General features: G+C 43.7%; 1 protein-coding gene and 6 non-coding genes across 7 annotated transcripts in view; 1 reads left to right on the forward strand and 6 right to left on the reverse strand.

The window, feature by feature from the left end:
* Positions 1-22,648, forward strand: part of appl2 (adaptor protein, phosphotyrosine interaction, PH domain and leucine zipper containing 2) — a 46,499-nt gene that overhangs the window by 8,269 nt on the left and 15,582 nt on the right. The window contains exons 5-14 of the mRNA XM_061916733.1: positions 1,908-1,995; positions 6,777-6,818; positions 6,908-6,966; positions 7,043-7,189; positions 7,273-7,355; positions 7,421-7,573; positions 20,168-20,356; positions 20,435-20,477; positions 21,316-21,372; positions 21,500-21,594. Of these exons, the coding sequence (XP_061772717.1) occupies positions 1,908-1,995; positions 6,777-6,818; positions 6,908-6,966; positions 7,043-7,189; positions 7,273-7,355; positions 7,421-7,573; positions 20,168-20,356; positions 20,435-20,477; positions 21,316-21,372; positions 21,500-21,594 (956 nt within the window). The remainder of the gene's footprint in view (positions 1-1,907; positions 1,996-6,776; positions 6,819-6,907; positions 6,967-7,042; positions 7,190-7,272; positions 7,356-7,420; positions 7,574-20,167; positions 20,357-20,434; positions 20,478-21,315; positions 21,373-21,499; positions 21,595-22,648) is intronic.
* Positions 11,017-11,090, reverse strand: trnan-guu (transfer RNA asparagine (anticodon GUU)). Its single transcript has one exon. It is a non-coding gene; the product is annotated as a tRNA-Asn (tRNA).
* trnan-guu (transfer RNA asparagine (anticodon GUU)) lies at positions 11,514-11,587 on the reverse strand. The gene has a single exon. It is a non-coding gene; the product is annotated as a tRNA-Asn (tRNA).
* trnan-guu (transfer RNA asparagine (anticodon GUU)) lies at positions 12,081-12,154 on the reverse strand. The gene has a single exon. It is a non-coding gene; the product is annotated as a tRNA-Asn (tRNA).
* On the reverse strand, positions 12,474-12,547 carry trnan-guu (transfer RNA asparagine (anticodon GUU)). The gene has a single exon. It is a non-coding gene; the product is annotated as a tRNA-Asn (tRNA).
* On the reverse strand, positions 13,610-13,683 carry trnan-guu (transfer RNA asparagine (anticodon GUU)). Its single transcript has one exon. It is a non-coding gene; the product is annotated as a tRNA-Asn (tRNA).
* trnay-gua (transfer RNA tyrosine (anticodon GUA)) lies at positions 14,213-14,286 on the reverse strand. Its single transcript has one exon. It is a non-coding gene; the product is annotated as a tRNA-Tyr (tRNA).

The following is a 22,648-nucleotide window of genomic DNA, read 5'->3' on the forward strand; positions in this document are numbered from 1 at the left end:
TATTAATCAATCAAGTATCACATACCCAAGTGTTCATTAACCTTCCTCTTGTGTTAGCTTTCTGTTACCATCTCTTATGTTAACGGGTCGGTTTTGACCCATGTCTTAAATCAGCTGTAAAATACACTAAAAACAATTATCTATCATCCAATTAGTTTCTCGTCTCTTGATTACCTTGTTAGGCTTCCTTATCCTTGAAAATATTTGTTTTAATATTTTTGGTTTGGGCCATTGGGCCTTTTTTTTGTCAGTATACCACTCGATTTCAATTTTAAAAAATGGTAAAACGAACCTCAAGAGAATCATATAAATAAATAAAAAGGTTGTTGTGTTACCTAACAATTACTAAGGGGTATTAGAACACATCTCTTAAATAAATGTGTTTTATTTATTTTTTCATTTTAAGAATTTTAACTATAGTAACATCTATGGTGTTACGGGTCAATTTTGACCCATATATATTTACTTCAAGAAAAAGGCTAAAAAGTATTTTTTTCAGCAACAGAAATCCAACATCAAACAAACAACAACCAATCAAGCAAATGAAACCAAGAGAAATAGATTACTAGTTCCAAAACTAATAAAAAAACTAAATCAGAGTGGCAAAAAGTGACACTTTTAGTGTCCGTCTTTTGTTTGTTTTTGTACAGGATAACAAGGTAAAATGAGAATCCACTAAAGCTCACATGATTGGGAGAGGAGCTGGCTGTCAGTGTGTTCAGTTTTGGCTCTTATCATTGCTTTATCATCTTATTTTTATAACTGGGTCAAAACCGACCCTAACAACACCAAGGGCATCATTTCTACCAGAGCATTTTACAATTTTGTGAAAAAAATTAAAATGTTTTATTTTGTTGACAAAGAGGTTCCTGACAAAGTCAAAAAGCTTTGATGCAAAAAAATAAATGTATGTGGTGTTTTTATGCATTTAAAAACTAAAACGGGTCGGTGCCGACCTAACACAAGACGAAGGTTAAAAAGTATTTATATATTTTTGGTCACTGTAACATTACACAGTTTGAACAGAAACACTGTGTTTGAATATTTAATGAGGTGATTCTTTGGAGTACCACAGTTTGAGAATCACTGATTTATATTTAAAAGTTTAAAATTAAACTGAAAATGTTTTTTGTTTCAACCAAAGGAAAAAATGTGAATCTGCTTCACATTTTTTAACGCGGCACAATCTAAACATCTTTGCATTTAATGTGACGAAATGAGCCAAACCCTGACCCATCTCAACAGAGTAGGCGTGGTCGAGGGAGGAGGCTGCCCTATCAGAGCATGTCAGCCAAGAGGAGAAGAAAGCAGATTTGTCCTGTCCATAAATTTGAAGTTTATGTAGTATTTTTGAGTACAATTTGAGCACAAACTTTTCGAGCCTAGGGAATCTCACTCCAACCACATTTTAAAACTGTATTATAGTATTGTCATCAATGTTTAATAGCTAGAAACTTTACTTTTGACCTGTTTAATGTAGTTTATTTTACTATTGCATCCCACAGAATGCATTGATATCCCTTACACCAATGTTAGTTTAAGATTAGTAACTACACAGCAAGACACTTTCTTCCTACCACAGCTTTTCAAATTAAAGCATCTATTCAGCAAGCAAGGACACTGCTGTTAATCTGCTGAACTTTAGTCCCAGCTACATTGATAAGATTAGAGTGGAAACCTACTTGTGTGATAAACACGGAGGATTAATAGCTTCAAAAAGTGTAAAATTTATCGTTCCAGACCTGATAAGCTTTCGGTGTTCCGTTGTTGGGCGCCAAAGTTTTCTCAAGAAGCAATTTAGTCTACGCTCACCAAAATAAATTGGACTCCCTCAAGATGTTTTTCCTCGATGGCTCTTGTCGTGTGTGTTTATATCCTTGACATATTTTGTGTTCTGTGTCATCCAGCTGAACTTGCTCCACTCAGAGCTCGCCAACCAGATGGCCGACACCATGGTCTTTCCCTTAATCCAGTTCAGAGAAAAAGACCTTACAGGTAGATACACTCAAAGTCTAATGAACTGATTTGCGTAATACACCATACGGACTTTAAAAAGTCTTTGGACACACTTTCTGTGATATTTTGGACGACTGAGCCCTTTCAACTTTACGGGAAGAGTTTTCCTCGGTGCATAAAGTTTGGTGTGAAGGAGCATCAATGACCAAATGTTCCTCCAATTGAACAGACATAAATAATTACAGACACACCGATGAATTGTGCTGTTAGGCTGCAAATGGAGGACCAACTCCCTTACCGGTTCACTTACTCAAAGTTCTATATTTTTGCCTATATAGTGTATTTTAAGGCGAAAAAAGATTTGACCCCCTGCTGATTTTGTAAGTTTACATCCTTATCAAGATATCAACGGCCTTTAATGTTGTTGTAGAATTATTGTAACAGCAACTAAGCATGTACAAAACCCAAAACCAGTGAAGTTGGCACTTTGTGTAAATCGTAAATAAAAACAATACAATGATTTGCAAATTCTATTCAATTGCAACACTGCAAAGAAAATATACTTAACGTCAGAACTAGTAAACTTTGTGTTTTTTTGCAAATATTAGCTCATTTGGAATTTGATGCCTGCAACATGTTTCAAAAAGCTGGCACAAGTGGCAAAAAAGACTGAGAAAGTTAAGGAATGCTCATCTAACACTTATTTGGAACATCCCACAGGTGAACAGGATAATTGGGAACAGGTGGGTGCCAGGATTGGGTATAAAAGCAGCTTCCTTGAAATGCTCAGTCATTCAAAAAAAAGGATGGGGCAAAGGTCACCACTTTGCCCACGTGCATGAGCAAACTGTCCAATACTTTAAGAACAACATTTCTCAATGAGCTATTGCAAGGAATTTAGGGATTTCACCATTTACGGTCCATAATATCATCAAAAGTTTCAGAGAATCTGTAAAAATCACTGCACGTAAGCAATCCCTCAGCAGGTATTGCATCAAAAAGGGACATCAGTGTATAGGATATCACCACATGGAGGGAGGAACACTTCAGAAAACCGCTGTCAGTAACTACAGTTTGTCGCTACATCTTAAAAGTGCAAGTTAAAACTCTACTATGCAAAGCCAAAGCCATTTATCAACAACGCCCAGAAACGCTGCCAGCTTCGCTAGGCCTGAGCTTATGCAAAGTGGAAAAGTGTTCTGTGGACTGACGAGTCCACATTTCAAATTGTTTTTGGAAACTGTGGACTTCGTGTCCTCCAGACCAAAGAGGAAAATAACCATCCGTACTGTTATAGGCGCAAAGTTCAAAAGCCACTATCTGTGATGGTATGGGTGTGTATTAGTGCCCAAGGCATTGGTAACTTTCACATCTGTGAAGCCACCATTAATGCTGATAGGTACATACAGGTTTTGGAGCAACATATGTTGATCCAAGCAATGTTATCATGGACGTTCCTGCTAATTTCAGCAAAACAATGCCAAGCCACCTTTTTACAATAGCGTGGCTTCCTAGTAAAAGAGTGCGGCTACTAGACTGACCTGGCTGTAGTCCAGACCTGTCCCCCATTGAAAATGTGTGGCGCATTATGAAGCCTAAATCACCACAATGGAGACTCCGGACTGTTGAACAACTTAAGCTGTACATCAAGCAATAATGGGAAATAATAAAGGGGACGGCGTGGCAAAGTTGGTAGAGTGGATGTGCCAGCAATCTGGGGGTTACTGGTTCAATCCCCACCTTACACTTCACCCTTGCTCCTGATGGGTCCCGGTGAGCGCCTTACATGGCAGCTCCCGCCGTCAGTGTGTTAATGTGTGTGTGAATGGCCGTATGTGGAAATACTGTCAAAGCGCTTTGGGCTCCTTAAAAAGGGGTAGAAAAGCGCTATACAAGTACAACCCATTTACCATAATTCCACCTGAAAAGCATCAAAAATTGGTCTCCTCAGTTCCCAAACGTTTACTGAGTGTTCTTAAAAGGAAAGGCTATGTAACACAGTGGTAAAAATGTCCCCGAGACAATTTTTGCAGTGTGATTATTTGCAACAACAAAAAACTTATCAGTTCGAACATTAAGTATCTTGTCTTTGCAGTCTATTCAATTGAATATAAGTTGAAAAGGATTTGCAAATCATTTTATTAAATGGGTTAAATAAATAAATAAATGGGTTATACTTGTATAGCGCTTTTCTACCTTCAAGGTACTCAAAGCGCTTTGACACTACTTCCACATTTACCCATTCACACCCACATTCACACACTGATGGAGGGAGCTGCCATGCAAGGCGCTAACCAGCACCCATCAGGAGCAAGGGTGAAGTGTCTTGCTCAGGACACAACGGACGTGACGAAGTTGGTACTAGGTGGGATTTGAACCAGGGACCCTCGGGTTGCGCACGGCCACTCTCCCACTGTTAACCCTAACCCTAACCCACTGTTTTTATTTACGAATTACACAACGTGCCGACTTGCCTGGTTTTGTGTTTTGTAAAATAAAACATTTAATTAAAGTTATAGATTCATTTGTATTTGATTGACTACCAACAAGCAGGAATTCTGACCTCCACAAACAGCTATGTGCCCATGCAGCACAAAATGTGTCATGCCCCTTAAAGAAAGTCATTCTACATTAATCGGATGGTGTTATGTGGGTAAAAGACGCATTTCACAGAAACAGTCTTCTTTATCCAGGGTGGGTAATACCAAAGGACCTTAGGGACAAGATTGTAGCCCAGCACATGTACTATAGAAATCTTGGATGGACCTCAGCCAAATGTCAGCAATAAAGGAGTGACTTGAAAATAAGCATGATCCTGGGGCAGCCCAGCCAGTCCCTGGACCTTAATACCATAACAAAATATGCGGAGGGAGACTAAAGTTAAATGTGCAAAGCAACTAGGGGTGTGGATCTTTGGACACCTAGCGATTGGATCCGATTCCAATTTCTGGGGCGATGATTCGATTCAGAAACGATGCTCAGTTTACCACAATTCAAGATTGAAACCAATTCTCGCAATATATTGTTTGGTGTAATAACCATAACGAAACATTTTCAAAACAGGTTACAGGTTAAAAAATCAATTTCTGGTTGCAAAGAGATGGCCTAAAATGTCTTTTTAAAAATGGATTGTTATGATTCCTTATTGTTTTTTAAATTTATTTTTGAAAATTATGATTCCATTTAGAATCGGGATGAATAAGAATCAATCAATCAATGTTTACTTATATAGCCCTAAATCACTAGTGTCTCAAAGGGCTGCACAAACCACTATGACATCCTCAGTAGGCCCACATAAGGGCAAGGAAAACTCACACCCAGTGGGACGTCGGTGACAATGATGACCCAGTGGGACGTCGGTGACAATGATGACTATGAGAACCTTGGAGAAGACCACATATGTGGGCAACCCCCCACCCTCTAGGGGACCGAAAGCAATGGATGTCGAGCGGGTCCAACATGATACTGTGAAAGTTCAATCCATAGTTGATCCAACACAGCCGCGAGAGTCCAGTCCAAAGTGGATCCAACACAGCAGCGAGAGTCCCGTCCACAGCGGAGCCAGCAGGAAACCATCCCAAGCGGAGGCGGATCAGCAGCGCAGAGATGTCCCCAGCCGATACACAGGCGAGCGGTCCTTCCTAGGTCCCGAAACTCTGGACCAGCGGTCCATCCTGGGTCCCGACTCTGGACAGCCAGTACTTCATCCATGGCCATCGGACTGGACCCCCTCCACAAGGGACAGTGGGACATAGGACACAGGCGCACCCCACTTCTGACTACCAGGCACAAGACAAATAGACTCCAGTATGCCAAAAATCATCTGGACAAACCCCAAAGGTTTTGGGAAACTGTTCTATGGAGTAATGAGACAAAACTGGAACTCTTTGGGCCTATGAATCGACGTTATGTCTGGAGGAGAAAAAATGAGGCTTACAAAGGGAACACCTCGCCTACTGTTAAGCATGGTGGGGGGTCAATCATGCTGTGGGGCTGTTTCTCTGCCTCAGGTACCAGGAATATCAGCGCGTTCAAAGCATTATGAATTATATTTCCTACCGGCATATATTGGCTGCAAATGTCATGAAGTCAGTGACGAAGCTGAGGCTTGGGAGACGTTGGACCTTCCAACAGGACAATGATCCCAAGCATACCTCCAAATCAACATCAGAGGAGTTGCAGAAGAAGGGCTGGAAGATTCTGGAGTGGCCTTCACAGTCGCCAGACCTAAATCCTATAGAAAACCTGTGGTGGGACTTGAAGAAGGCAGTTGCAGCACGCAAGCCCAAGAATATGAATGAACTGGAGGCCTTTGCCCAAGAGGAATGGGCTAAAATACCTGTAGATGGTTGCAAGAAGCTTGTGTCCGGTTATGTATCACGTTTGAAGGATGTCATTACTGCTAAAGGGTGTTCTACTAAGTACTAAAGATGCATGTAACTAGGGGGTTGAATCATTTTGTCAATGAGATATTAAGAAAAATTTGCTTTTTTGGTATTTTGTAAAATACAGTGTTAGAATTTAAGTTGCATTTGTCTATTTGACACATCTTTATTTGATATGACTAAAAACAAAATACGGAATAAATGTCCAACTTGCTAAAACACCAAAATTGTGTGGTGGTTAAATTATTTTGATCACAACTGCATGTCACAGAGTTAGTATGCTAACTTTTTTTTAGCCTATTTTGGTGCCGTACACATCAGTCATATAACTTGGTATATTACAAATGCCAAAATATTTTGTTTGTACATTGTTTAGACGTAAACATGACATGTCTTTCTCAGTACTGTGGACTGACTTTGTGTTAAACTTTGCAGAAATAAGCACGCTGAAGGAAATATTTGGCATTGCCACTGACGGTAAATCAAAATAAAACCCCTACTGTTCTTTTTCAAACAAAAATTGACATTTGTCAATAATCTCTCCTAATTTGTCTCCTTTTATGCAGAACACGAGGCAGCCATGGTCAAATACAGCCGTCTACCGAAAAAGAAGGAAAATGAGAAGGTACATTTCCTCCCTGTTGCTTTCTTTACAATCTACACAAATGCATAATAAAAATAAATTTCCCCTGTCCTGCCAGCTGAAAGCCGACCTGGTGAAAGAGGTGGCGTACACCCGTAGGAAGCAGCATCAGGCCTCGCTGCAGTATTACTGCGGCCTCAATGCCCTGCAGTACCGTAAGAGGGTCGCCATGTTGGAACCCATGCTGGGATACACGCAGGCACAGGTGACTTTTTTTGCCAGAATGAACATTTGACAACATTTCCATTTCACCTTGCACCTTAAGTGATTTGGTCTGTTCTGTTTTAGGTACATTTCTTCAAAAAAGGTCTGGAGCATGTGTCAAAGAAGATGGACACTTTCCTCTCCTCTGTGTCCAACATGACTCAAAAGTAAATACTCCTACTGACACCCCAAAGTGTCCTGAGAGGCCTGCGTTCAACTTGTTGTCTTTTAGTATTCAGGCTCAGCTGGACGCCGATGCGGAAGCCATGCGAGTGTCCCAGAAGGAGCTCCTGTCTGTGGACGACTCTGTCTACATGCTGGACCAGGACTCTGAGCCAGTCAACCGCACTCTTATCCAGAAGGCTGGTTTCCTCAATATCAGAAAGTACGAATGATTCAGGTCATGCAAACTTTCAAAATGCATTGTGGTTCAACGTTCGGTCTCTGACAAGGTCACTGCAAAAGCGCGCGGTCACAGATGATCTTGATTTCCTGTTTTGTCACCGGGGAACCTGAATCTGTGACCCTGAGGCCTGAAGTCCTTACTTTTTGACTGACTGCAGTCGGAATATGCAGCATACCGCTGAATATTTTTGGAAAGCAGACGCGGTTTCAATATTATCAGCCTTGCGCAGAATCCAGCCCTGGATTCAGCACCTGGGATCTTCCAGTCCTGCGGTTACACGGTGAAGAAAATAAGTATTTGAACACCTTGCTATTTTGCAAGTTCTCCCACTCAGAAATCATGGAGGGTACTGAAATCTTGACAGTAGGTGCATGTCCACTGTATGAGAGATAACCTAAAAAGAAAAATCCAGAAATCACAATCCATGATTTTTTAACAATTTATTTGTGTTACAGCTGAAAATAAGTATTTGAACACCTGTCTATCAGATAGAATTCTGACCTTCAAAGACCTGTTAGTCCGCCTTTAAAAGTCTACCTCCACTCCATTGTACTATCCTGAATAAGATGCACCTGTGGTCGTTAGCTGCATAAAGACACCTGTCCACCTCATACAATCAGTAAGACCCAAACATTCAGCATGGCAAAGAGCTGTCCAAAGACACCAGAAACAAAATTGTACAACTCAACAAGGATGGAAAGGGCTACGGAGAAATTGCCAAGCAGCTTGGTGAAAAAACGTTCACTGTTGGAGCAACCATTATAAAATGGAAGAAGCTAAACATGACGGTCAATCTCAATCGGAGTGGAGCCCCATGCAAGATATCACCTTGTGGGGTCTAAATGATGCTAAGAAAGGTGAAGAATCAGCCCAGGACTTGGTCAATGACCTGACAAGAGTTGGGAACACTGTTTCCATGGTCACTGTTGGTAATACACTAAGACGTTATGGTTTGAAATCATGCATGGCACCCTGCTTAAACCAGCATGTTGAGTTTGCCAATGACCATTTGGATGATCCAGAGGAGTCATGGGAGAAAGTTTTGTGGACAGATGAGGCCAAAATAGCCCTTTTTGGTCATAATTCCACTATGCGTGTTTGGATGAAGAAGAATGATGCGTACCATCCCAAGAACACCATCCCTACTGTGAAGCATCATGCTTTGGCGGTGTTTTTCTGCTCATGGGACAGGACGACCGTACTGTATTAAGGAGAGGATGACTGCAGCCATGTATTGTGAGATTTTGCCCAAAAACCTTTGAAGATGAGTCGTGGCTGGATCTTCCAACATGAAAATGACCCAAAGCACACAGCCAGGAAAACCAAGAAGTGGCTTCGTAAGTACCATATCAAGGTTCTGGAGTGGCCTAGCCAGTCCCCAGACCTAAATCCAATTGAAAATCTTTGGAGGCAGCTGAAAGTCTGTGTTACTCAGTGACAGCTCAGAAACCTGACTGATCTAGAGAAGATCTGTGTGGAGGAGTGGGCGAAAATCCCTCCTGCAGTCTGTGCAAACCCGGTGAAGAACTACAGGAAATGTTTGACCTCTGTAATTGAAAACAAAGGCTACTCTACCAAATATTAATGTTGGTGTTCAAATACTTATTTTCAGCTTTATCACTCAAATAAATTGTTAAAAAATTATAGATTGTGATTTTTGGATTTTTTGTTTTAGGTTATCTCTCATACAGTGGACATGAAAATTTCAGACCCCTCCATGAAATCTAAGTGGGAGAACTTGCAAAAGAGCAGGGTGTTCAAATACTTATTTCCTTCACTGTATGTGTGTGTGTGTGTGTGTGTGTGTGTGTGTATATATATATATATATATATATATATATATATATATATATATATATATATATATATATATATATATATATATATATATATATATATTTGTATATACTTATGTATTTGTGTATATATATATATATATATATATATATATATATATATATATATATATATATACTGTGTGTGTGTGTGTGTTTTTTTATACGGTACATATATTTGTCGCGCACTAATTGAATGAAAGAGTGCCCACTTGCCGCGAGCGTGATGTTCTCAATGGAAAATGAATTTTTTTGACAATATGATTCACCTGAGCGGTTAGGAGACACCAAGAGAATCAGGCAGTAGAAAATGGATTAGAAAGGACATATTTTAGATATTTATAATTTAAACTGTTTAATTTGGCAATTGCCGCAGGCTGGATTTTGGATCCTGGAGGCCGTAGTTTGGGAACTCTGGTGTAGGTTATGGTTAAACCTAAAAAAAAAGATTTTCTTATATTCCCTTGCAATTTATCCACACATTTTAAATGTCTTTAAATACAAAATTACATTTGTCAGTTTAATTTAAAAAACAATAAAATAAACTTTCATACAAGATATACTCCATAAGTAAGGAGTGCCAGGTACATCTCTTAATCAGTATGGGGGTCTTGGGTCTGGGAAACAATTGAGTTGAGGTCATTGACAACTAAGTGGGCTACCCTCTCCATAGTAACTGTTCCCAAGCTTATTTTTTTTGTGGGACCCTCCTGTCCAAGTCATGCAGTCAAAACTAATTTTGTTCCTTGATGGACTCAAACCACTAACCCTTCGGTTAACAGCAGAACGCGCATACTGATTGCGCCGCAGAGACTTGTTTAGTCAAGTCAGCAGTCGTGGACATGGGGTAGTTGTGGAATGTTTAGCCGATCACATCTTAAAACACACATCTGAAATGCACCTATAATTTTTCCACAAATTTGAAACGTCATTGAGCCAACACAATGTAGTGTAGTTTATAAATGGCAGTAGCATGGCCGCCCTACTCACTCTACATTTAAAATACAAACACAGATAAATAAACTTGTGTATTATTTGAATATATTGGTATTGCACAGAAAGTCCAGGATTTTAGGATAAGACCAGTTGATTTTTAAAAAACCTTTTGCACAAGATACCGTATGCTGTATAAAGTTAAAGTACCAATGATTGTCACACACACACACACACACACTAGGTGTGGTGAAATGTGTCCTCTGCATTTGACCCATCCCCTAGATCACTCTGGGAAATAAGGGGAGCAGTTAAATAAATCTACTTGTGTATTAGGGCAGCACGGTGGAAGAAGGGCTAGTACAGCCTCCTCATATTACGAAGGTCTCGAGAAGTCCTGAGTTCAATCCCGGGCTCGGGATGTTTCTGTGTGGCGTTTGCATGTCCTCCCCGTGACTGCGTCAGTTGTCAGTCTATATGTGTTGGCCCCTTCAATGAGGTGGAGACTTATCAAGGGTGTAGCCCGATTGTAGCTGAGATGGGCTCCGGCGCCCACCGCCTAGTGGTGATTTGACCCCAGGTAAATATATTTTTTTTTAGAATTGAACCTGTGATCCTCAGTCTAAACCTATGTCCTGCAGTCAAAAGAAAAGACGTCCCTGGGTGGACTTGAACCACCAACCTTTCGGTTAACAGCCGAACGCGCTAACCGATTGCGCCACAGAGACTTGTTTAAATACTGTCAGTCCATAACAGGTGGGCTGTGAAAAGTTTGGTTGATTATATTTCTTACTTTAATTCCACCTGCAGTTAAATAAATCAACATGTGTATTAGGGCAGCACGGTGGAAGAAGGGCTAGTACAGCTGCCTCATATTACGAAGGTCTCGAGAAGTCCTGAGTTCAATCCCGGGCTCGGGATGTTTCTGTGTGGCGTTTGCATGTCCTCCCTGTGACTGCGTCAGTTGTCAGTCTATATGTGTTGGCCCCTGCAATGAGGTGGAGACTTATCAAGGGTGTAGCCCGATTGTAGCTGAGATGGGCTCCGGCGCCTACCGCCTAATGGTGATTTGACCCCAGGTAAATATTTTTTTTTAGAATTGAACCTGTGATCCTCAGTCTAAACCTATGTCCTGCAGTCAAAAGAAAAGACGTCCCTGGGTGGACTTGAACCACCAACCTTTCGGTTAACAGCCGAACGCGCTAACCGATTGCGCCACAGAGACTTGTTTAAATACTGTCAGTCCATAACAGGTGGGCTGTGAAAAGTTTGGTTGATTATATTTCTTACTTTAATTCCACCTGCAGTTAAATAAATCAACATGTGTATTAGGGCAGCACGGTGGAAGAAGGGCTAGTACAGCTGCCTCATATTACGAAGGTCTCGAGAAGTCCTGAGTTCAATCCCGGGCTCGGGATGTTTCTGTGTGGCGTTTGCATGTCCTCCCCGTGACTGCCCTCCGGGTAGACTGGCTTCCTCCCACTTCCAAAGACATGCACCTGGGGATAGGTTGATTGGCAACACTAAATTGGCCCGAGTGTGTGAATGTTGTCAGTCTATATGTGTTGGCGACTTATCAAGGGTATAGCCCATTTGCAGCTGAGATGGGCTCCGGCGGCCACCGCCTAGTGGTGATTCGACCCCAAGTAAATATTTTTTTTTAGAATTGAACTTGTGATCCTTAGTCTTAACCTATGTCCTGCAATCAAGAGAAAAGACGTCCCTGGGTGGGCTTGAACCACCAACCTTTCGGTTAACAGCCGAACGCGCTAACCGATTGCGCCACAGAGACTTGTTCAAGGTCTTTCAGTCCACAACAGGTGGGCTGTGAAAAGTTCGGTTGATAATATTTCTTAATTTAATTCCACCGGCAATTAAAGAAATCAACTTGTGTATTATTTGAATGTATTGGTATTGCACATTAACAAGGTATATATAGAGCCAGTTGATAAAAAGAAAAACTGTTATAAAAAGTAGAAGGACACAGTCTATCTGGTGGTCCTCAGTCTGGAATCATGATTTTTAGCCTGTGACCCCAAGTTAATTTTTATATTTTAGGGCTGACCTGTGATCGTCAGTCTAAATCTATGTCCTGCAGTCAAAAAACAAATCGTCCCTGGGTGGGCTTGAACCACCAACCTTTCAGTTAACAGCCAAACGCGCTAACCGATTGCACCACAGAGACTTGTTTCAGAGATGTTAGTCCGCAACAGGTGGGCCGTGAAAAGTCCGGTTGATCATATTTCTTACTTTAATTCCACCTTCAATTAAAGAAATCAACTTGTGTATTATTTGAATATCTTGGTATTGCACAATAACAATGTATTAATAGAACCAATTGATTAAAAAAACAAAACAAAAAACTTTCATACAAAATATACGAATGTATAACTTAGAGCAGGGGTAAGGAACCTGCGGCTCTAGAGCCAGATGTGGCTCTTTTGATGACTGCATCTGGCTCTCAGATAAATCTTAGCTGACATTGCTTAACACGATAAGTAATGAATAATTCCGCTGGTAATCACAGGGTTAAAAATAACGTTCCAAATTAAAAACATTCTCATGCATTTTATTCCATCAATCCAAGAAGTCGCATTAATGGTAAGAAGTATTTCATTTATTATTTGTTAGCTTCAGAATAACAATGTTATTAAAAAGAATAAGAGACTTATACTCTAAAAATGTTAATCTAAGTTAAAAATGCACACATTTAGTTGTAGTCAGTGTTAAAAAATAGTGGTAACACTTTAGTATGGGGAACATATTCTAAGTAACAAAGACTTAAGAGTTATTTGGACTCTAGGGGACCATGTAAGGGTTAGGGTTACTAATAAGCAATAATTCTGAGGTTATAAGGAAGACTCTTAGTTAATGGCTTACTGCTTGTAAAATAAGGCCATGCAGAAAAAGGCATTAATAAGTATTTAAAAATGACTAATTAAGAGCCAATATGTTACGAATTTGCATGTTAATAAGCAACTAATTAATGGTGAATATGTTCCCCATATCAAAGTATTACCAAAATATAATATGGCTCTCATGGAAATACGTTTTTAAAATATTTGGCTTTCATGGCTCTCTCAGCCAAAAAGTTTCCCGACCCCTGACTTAGAGGGACACAGTCTATCTGGCGGTCCTCGGTCTGGAATCATGATTTTTAGCCTGTGACCCCAAGTAATTTTTTTTTACTTCAGGGCTGACTTGTGATCCTCGGTCTAAACCTATGTCCTGCTGTCAAGAAACAAGTCGTCCCCAGGTGGGCTTGAACCACCAACCTTTCAGTTAACAGCCGAACGCGCTAACCAAATGCGCCATAGAGACTTGTTTAAATGCTGTCAGTCCATAACAGGTGGGCTGTGAAAAGTTTGGTTGATTATATTTCTTACTTTAATTCCACCTGCAGTTAAATAAATCAACTTGTGTATTAGGGCAGCACGGTGGAAGAAGGGCTAGTACAGCTGCCTCATATTACGAAGGTCTCGAGAAGTCCTGAGTTCAATCCCGGGCTCGGGATGTTTCTGTGTGGCGTTTGCATGCCCTCCCCGTGACTGTGTGGGTTCCCTCCGGGTACTCTGGCTTCCTCTCACTTCCAAAGACATGCACCTGGGGATAGGTTGATTGGCAACACTAAATTGGCCCTAGTGTGTGAATGTGAGTGGGAATGTTGTCTGTCTATCTGTGTTGGCCCCTGCAATGAGGTGGAGACTTGTCAAGGGTGTAGCCCGATTGTAGCTGAGATGGGCTCCAGCGCCCACCGCCTAGTGGTGATTCACCCCAAGTAAATATTTTTATTTAGAATTTAACCTGTGATCCTCAGTCTAAACCCATGTCCTGCAGTTAAGAGAAAAGACATCCCTGGGTGGGCTTGAACCACCAACTTTTCGGTTTACAGCCGAACACGCTAACCGATTGCGCCACAGAGACTAGTGTAAATTATCTCAGTCCATAACAGGTGGGCTGTGAAAAGTTCGGTTGATTATATTTCTTACTTTAATTCCACCTGCAATCAAATAATTCAACTTTTGTATTATTTGAATATCTTAATATTGCACAATAACAAGGCATATATATAGAACCATATGATTAAAAAAAAACAAAAAAACAACAACTTTCATACAAATTATACGGCTGTATGACTTAAAGGGACACGGCCTATCTGGTGGTCCTTGGTCTGGAATCATGAATTTTAGCCTGTGATCCCAAGTTAATTTTTTTTGTTTTTTTCGGGTTGAACCTGTGATCCTTGGTCTGAACCTATGCAGTCAAGAAACAAATAGTCTCTGGGTGTGCTTTAACCACCATCTTTTCGTTTAACAGCCGAAAACGTTAACAGATTGCGCCACAGAGACTTGTTTAAATACCGTCAGTCCACAACAGGTGGGCTGTGAAAAGTTTGGTTGTGTTGTGCTTGTAGCGTGAAAGCAAGACAACTTTAAGCATCGTTGACACACAAAAACGTGTGCGTCCTTTGTTCACTCAGAACAAACGAGAATGAGACTTCCACACTCAAAAATGGCGGGAACAACAAACCCCCACCTTTGGGAGAATCTTCTGATGGCAACTTAAAGGGGCCGCACCGAATTACCCGCTCTTAGCTGCATACATGTATGCACAGCAGAACAACATTGTCATGTGCATAATAGAACAGTACAGTGAATAATAATAACAAAGTCAAGTAACAGGTGTGGTGAATTATGTCCGTGAATCAACCGCTACACACGGCCCCCCAGAATTCGCCATCACAAAGAAAAATAAACGGTCAATGGACAGGGGCACGAACGGGCCGACCAGACCGGGTTCGCAGGACTGCTACTAACGCCGGGGAGTCAGCAGGGGGAACCGGTAGAGTATCTGCACAGTCTAAGGTACCGAGGGACTGCTTAGAAGGATGCAAAAACTTATCAAGGGGCCTAGGTAAAGGGGGCGGACCACCCCGGCGCGGGGGTACAGCTGTGGTAACTGGCTGACTGAGATCCAAGTGGGCCGCTTTCAGCCGGGCCACTGTGATTTTTTCAGACTGGCCCCCGATATCCAAGAGAAAATGTTTGTCCCCGCTCTCTAGGATGCGAAATGGCCCATCGTAAGGAGGCTGAAGGGGGCCGCGGTGGGTGTCGTGGTGGACAAAAACAAATGCTGCTCTCCTTAAAGAAGTGGGAACATTAGACGGCGTAAGGCCGTGTTGAGAAGTAGGGATGGGGGAAAAAACCCTTGGCGGCATCAAGGAGAGCAGCTCGCTGCTCACCAGCGGACCAAGGTGCCGTCGTGCTAGGAATGATGTCACCTGGCACCCGCAGGGGCTGGCCATACACCAACTCTGCCAAGGAAGATTGCAGGTCTTCCTTGGGGGCAGTCTGAAGGCCCAGCATCACCCAAGGGAGCTTGTCTACCCAGGCGCTGTCTTTCAGTGAAGCCCTAAGCGCTGCCTTCATGGATCTTTGAAATCGCTCACACATACCATTGGCCTGTGGGTGATACGCCGTTGTGTGGTGGAGTTTTACCACTGAGAGCCCCGGTCGGATGATAAATCTGACGGGGTACTGAAACGGGCAACCCACGTTCAAATGAACACGCGCGCCACCTCTGTGGAGGTGGCGGACGTCAGAGGTACCGCCTCCGGCCAGCGGGTAGTCCTGTCGACCAACGTGAGGAGGTACGTGCAGCTGCGTGAGGATGGGAGAGGCCCGACCAAGTCCACATTGACATGGTCAAAACGGCGCTCCGGAACCGAAAACTGTGCCAGTAGAGCCCGCGTGTGGCAGTGCACTTTTGAGCGCTGGTGAGAAAGGCCGTGGATGGAGTCGAACACGCACCGCCTCCAACTGGCGGGCACAAGTGCCGTGGCCGACCGGTAGCGACGTCACAAAGGAGCGTAACCCCTGTGTCCTCAAATGGGACTTCAGACAACCGTAACCCTGTGGCTGCAGCCTTCAGCGCTTTGATGTCTGGGTCGTCGGCCTGGTCAACTGCCATTTGAGCAAAATCGAGCCCCACATGAACAGCGCCAGCGACGGCACGGGAAAGGCAGTCAGCAATGACATTGCGCTTACCAGCAATGTGTTGGATGTCCGTCGTGAACTCTTGAGACGTAGGAGAGGTGCCTCTGTTGCTGAGCCGACCACGGTTCAGCCGTCTTGGCCATCGCGAAAGTGAGGAGTTTGTGGTCCACAAAAGCTGTGAAGGGCCGGCCTTCAAGCAAAGAACGGAAATGGCGTATGGTCAGAAAGAGGCCAAGGAGCTCACGGTCAAATGTGCTATATTTCCGCTCGCAGGGGCGCAACTGCCTGCTAAAGAACGACAAAGGTTGCCAAGTGCCACCCACCCACTGCTTATGCAGTGCACCTACAACATAGTCTGACGCGTCCGTGGTGATTGCAATAGGAGCATTGGGTAATGGGTGTGCCAGCAGGGTAGCGTTAGCGAGAGCAGACTTGTCCCCCACAAAAGCACTGTGCCGCGTGTCAAATCAGTCCACCATGTGCTTGGGAGCAGCTCCTTTAAGAGCATCATACAGGGGCCGCATGAGGTCAGCTGCCCGGGGAATGAAACGATGGTAAAAATTTACCATGCCAAGGAACTCCTGAAGAGCCTTAACTGTGAGTGGGCGGGGGAAGTTTGCGATGGCAGCAACTTTTACTGGGAGGGGAACTGCCCCGCACTCCGTGACACGATGTCCGAGGAAGTCGATTACAGACACCCCGAATTGGCTAAGGCGCTGAAAAAGAGTCCTGAGGTGGGTCACATGCTCGGCTTGAGAGGTGCTCACTAACAGGATATCGTCAAAGTAGACAAACAAAAACGGCAAGTCACGTAAAACAGTCCATCAACCGCTGGAAAGTCTGTGCGGCACTCTTAAGGCCAAAAGGCATACGTAAAAATTCGAACACTCCAAATGGGGTGATGACCGCTGTCTTCGGAATATCAGAGGGGTGGACCGCCCCCTGATGATAGCCCCGGACGAGCTCTACCTTAGAGAAAACAGTTTTACTAGCCAGGTTGGCGGAAAAATCTTGTATGTGGGGGACCGAATAACGGTCCGGGGTAGTCGCCTCGTTGAGTCTGCGGTAATCCCCGCACGGCTGCCATCCACCATCCACCTCCGGGCTTCTCCACCATGTGGAAGGGCGACGCCCACGGGCTGTCTGAGCGGCAAATTATCCAGAGGCGTTCCATGGTCTCGAATTCAGCTCTAGCGATGGAGAGCTTAGCAGGGTCCAGGCGCCGGGCTTGTGCGTGCACAGGGGGGCCCGTGGTGGCGATGTGTTGTTCAACACCATGTTTGGCGGTATCTGACGAGAACGTGGGCTGTACCAGGGTGGGGAAATCGGCGAGGAGGCGCAGAAAAATGTCTGCGGTGGGTAGCATGCTGGAAAGTCTGATTGAGTCTGTCGCGCTGAGACTGCACTTGTACGAGTAGAACGTAATTGCATCCACCAAACGCCTGTTTTTTACATCCACAAGGAGGCCGAAAGCACAGAGAAAATTTGCACCTATGAGCGGCACTGTCACTTTAGCAGTCACAAAGTCCCAACTGAAACGCTGTCCACCAAAACACAGTTCCACATACCATATTCCATAAGTGCGGATAGGTCTGCCGTTGGCCACTTCCATGGTGGGGCATGTGACTCAGACAGCAAGTCCAACTTTGATGCTAGCAGGACGCTTCTCTGCGCGCCCGTGTCACACAGGAACCGTCGTCCAGAGAGGGAGTCTTGGATGAAGAGCAGCCTGCCAGTACTGCCGACACTCATGGCTACTGCTGAGCGCCGGCCCCGGCTTTTCCCGGCAGAGGTTCACGAAAACGGCACAATGGGCGGCACCGCCTGGCTTTTGTCCCGAACTTTGCATGGAAAAAACATAGTCCAGAATCTGTTTGCCGCCTGGGGGGCGCCGCAGCAGGAGCGGCAGCAGCGATATTGGAAGAATCTGCCTCAGTTGGAAGTAATGCAGCCACATAGGTCGGTTGGGAGGCTACAATGAACTTATCTGCTTCCGCAGCTAGTTCGCGGCAGTCCAAAATGGCGGTGTTAGCTAAAGCAGCCCTAACCTGAGAAGGCAGGAGTGTCAAGAAAAGCTGCACGAAAAGGAATCCTGGTCTGTGCTCACCTAAGAGGCTTAGCATTTTGTCCATGAGTTCAGGGGGCTTGCAATCGCCAAGCCCCTGCAACGAAAAAGGGCAGCAAGCTCGCTCCGCGTCGGAAAGTCCAAATGTCTTTGAGAGGTGAGCCTTCAACGTGAGGTACTTGTTCTTCTCCGGTGGATGCGTAAGGACGCCAGCCACCCTGGTCGCCGTCTCGCTCCCGAGGGAGGACACGACATAATGAAACTTAGTGTCGTCCTCGGTGATACCACGCAGGGCGAACTGTGACTCGGCCTGGGCAAACCATACAGTCGCGGAAGATTCCCAGAACTGGGGTAGCTTCAGAGAAACCGCATTCGCTGTCATGGTCGATAAAATTCACTGAATCCGTTCAGTGAAGCGTCGGTGTCACCAGTGTTGTGCTTGTAGCGTGAAAGCAAGACAACTTTAAGTATCGTTGACACACAAAAACGTGTGCGTCCTTTATTCACTCAGAACAAACAAAAATGACTCCTACGCACTCAAAAATGGCGGGAACAACAAATCCCCACCTTTGGGAGAATCTCCTGACGGCCACTTAAAGGGGCCGTGCCGAATTACCTCTTGTCCTGTGCATACTAGAACAGTACAGTGAATAATATTAACAAAATCAAGTAACAGGTGTGGTGAATTTTGTCCGTAAATCAACCGCTACAGTTGATTATATTTCTTACTATAATTCCACCTGCAGTTAAATAAATCAACTTGTGTATTAGGGCAGCACGGTGGAGGAAGGGTTAGTAGGTCTGCCTCTTATTAAGAATGTCTCGAGAAGTCCTGAGTTAACAGCCGAATGTGCTAAACAATTGAGCCACGGAGACCTGTTCAATTGGGTACAAAGCAATTTTTCCAGAAATTTTAAACGTCTTGAAATCCACAATGAGCCAACACAATGTAGTGTAGTTTAAAAATGGCAGTGGCATGGCCATTCCCTCTACATTTAAAATACAAACACAGAAAAATAACCTGGTGTTTTATTTGAATATCTTGGTATTGCACAAAACAAAGGTATACATAGGACCAGTTGAATTAAAAAAAACAAAAAAATATATACTGTAAAAGTTAGGGGTACACAGTCTATCTGGTGGTCCTCGGTCTGGAAAACTATTGAGTTATGGCGAATCATGATTTTTATGTAAGTGGTGATTCGACCACAAGTTTAATTTATTTGTTTTAATCATGAACCTGTGATCCTCAGTCTAAACCTAAGTCCTCCAGTTAAAAAAGGATGCATCCCTGGGCGGGCTTGAACCACCAACCTTTCGGTAAACCGATAGCACTAACCGATTGCGCCACAGAAACAGTCTGAGTTTCAAGGTTACAGGGATATGCACTGGACCCTTAGGGGAAGTGGAGCGTCACGTGCCACGATGACATATTTTCAGAACTATGATAACAGGTTATCTGCCGTTTGGATTGTGCGTTGCCCTGCTGGGTCGACAAATTCGGATTGCGCCACAGAGACATGTGATGATGCCCCTCTGATATTTATGGCCGAAAGTCCATAGACATGCTAGGACTGTCTTTTGAATGTCAAATGTAAACTAAGCTAACTCATGTAACGTGGATCCGTTGTGGTGTCTGGTAAACTAGCTCAGTCTCTTCATATTCATGAACAGTCAAATGTTTACCTTAATCTAACATTTCAAACTTTTAACTGTGGATGTTAATCTGACTTTCTGTCCCCAGTAAAACAGGCCTGGTGACCACAGCCTGGGACCGCCTCTATTTCTTCACGCTAGGGGGGAACCTCATGTGTCAGCCCCGGGGGGCAGTGGCCGGGGGCATGGTGCTGGACCTTGACAACAGCTCTGTCATGGCCATTGAGTGTGAAGACCGACACTACTGTTTCCAAATCACATCGCCATCTGGAAAAGCGTAGGCACATTCGTGTACACTCCACAACGACAAATTCTGTTTAACACCTGTTCTTTTTCTTGTTTTGTTAACGACCAGGTCCATGACTCTACAAGCAGAGAGCAAAAAGGAATACGAAGAAGTGAGTTTGTTTTAGTTACCTCCCGTTTGCTTAGCAAGATTAACAATGCGCGGACAGCCTGGGGACATTTCAATGTTGTGTTGAATAAGTGAACACTGTCAGTTAATGTAAATTTTTAAAAACATTACAAATTGCACATTTGTTTCTCAAAATGAGAACCATTGTAAATTCAAATTTCAATCCTATGTCTATAATCATAAATTGATGGAATCATTTTTATTCCATCAGTTTTCTATCTATATATATATATATATATATATATATATATATATATATATATATATATATATATATATATATATATATATAAATAAAACTGTCCTACATTTTTCCCATTCAAAGCATGCAGCAGAATGTTTCACCTCTTACTTTGATCCCCTGCTGATTTCCGAACTTTAATCCCATACCAAGACGTGAACTGTCCAAAATGTTCATGCTAGCTTTCTTTTAACAGAGCGTGGCACAATTTCAACAAAAAAATCCAAGATTACATTAAATACAAGTATAACGTCATTTGTATTTGATTGAAGGAAACACCTAAAATAGTTACTTTTGATCCCCTACTAACCAGAAATAATGCTGACCCTCACAAACTGGTTTGGATCCGAGTCATTCCGAATCACAGTTGGATAAAGGAAACAATCTCTTCCATTCAAACCTCTCTACCACCATGGGAAAGACCCAAGAGCTTATTGAAGGACCTCAGGAATAATTTTCTATGCCTGCAAAAGACTAAACATGGAGAGATAGTAACAGTTGGGAGGGAGGGACTTGGTGGTTTTGGACATGCCCGTCCGGCCTGTCAAAGCAAGTCCTCAACTCTATGTTTCTTCCTCAGTGGATTTGCACTGTCAACAACATCTCCAGACAGATCTACCTGACCGACAACCCAGAGGTAAAGAACATGGCGTGTGTTTCTTCTTCATACAATGAGATCACATTAACTGTTTGTCTTGGGGCTTTTTCCAGAGTACACAACTGTTCTGTCCACAAACTCTTGTCTTTGACTTCTTTGTGTCCAGGCCGTGGCTATCCGCTTGAACCAAACTGCCATCCAGGCCGTCACGCCCATCACCAGCTTTGAGAAGAGGCAGGAAGGCTCACCTGACCCTGACAGGTCAGCTACATTACCCATTGATACTATTTAGATGTCAAATTTGTCTTGACGTGAATCCTAAATGGGAGCTAATGCAAACAGTTTACAAGGGTTTGTTACGTGTCGGTGGCATCGTGGTGCGTGTTTGCGTTCTTGTGGGTGCAGCGGGGATGGAACACAGCGTGAGGGTAAGGATAATGATTTATTTACACTATAAAACAAACTAAGAACAAAGGCAATTGCACAAAGGCACTATAGAACAAAACAAACAGAAAGCGCTAGCGTGTAAGCTAGGGATAGACAAACAAAATAGCATGGAAGCTAATCGAGTACGAAAGATAGTTACCACAATACGGGAATGCGACGTCACCTGTTGCCTATAGCAAACTACAGTCCGAAGACGAAAGGCAAACAAAGGAGGTCTTAAATAAGGAGATAATCAAGAATCAGGTGCGTGTGAACAAACGGAAGGCAGGTGACACAAATGTGTTGCTAAGGAAACAGAAACAAAACAGGAAGTGCCACCGGGAACTAAAAAACGTCAAATACAAAACAGGGTGATTACAAAACAGAACCAAACCAGAACATGCCATGATCCAAGTCCTGGATCATGATAGAAGCCCCCCTCAAGGGACAGATGCCAGATGTCCCAAAAGTTCCAGCTTGAACCCCCCCACACAAAAAAGTCCATACATGAAGGGAGGGCTGAGGGAGGACACGGTGGAGGGTTGCCAGGTCGCGTGTCCCCGAATCCACCGAGGACAAGTCAGGTGGCGTTCCAACCGCCGCAGTAAAAATCTTGGAGGGCGACCTCGTAGAGGCCACACCCGTGGCCGACTTGGAGGAAGAAGCGCCCTGCGAGGAGGACGACCTGGGCACGGCCACATTCGTGGCCGACGTGGAGGAGGAAGCGGCCGACGAGGAGGGCGACCTCGTAGAGGCCACACCACGAGGACAACCTGGGCACGGCCACACCAGTGGCCGACGTAGAGGAGGGCACTTCGGCGCCGTCGTCATGGCGGGTTTGGAAGCTGCAGATGAGGAAGGTGCGGGTACTGCAGCCAAAGCAGGACTG

Source organism: Nerophis ophidion, linkage group LG12, assembly GCF_033978795.1.
Source record: "Nerophis ophidion isolate RoL-2023_Sa linkage group LG12, RoL_Noph_v1.0, whole genome shotgun sequence".
NCBI lineage: Eukaryota > Metazoa > Chordata > Actinopteri > Syngnathiformes > Syngnathidae > Nerophis > Nerophis ophidion.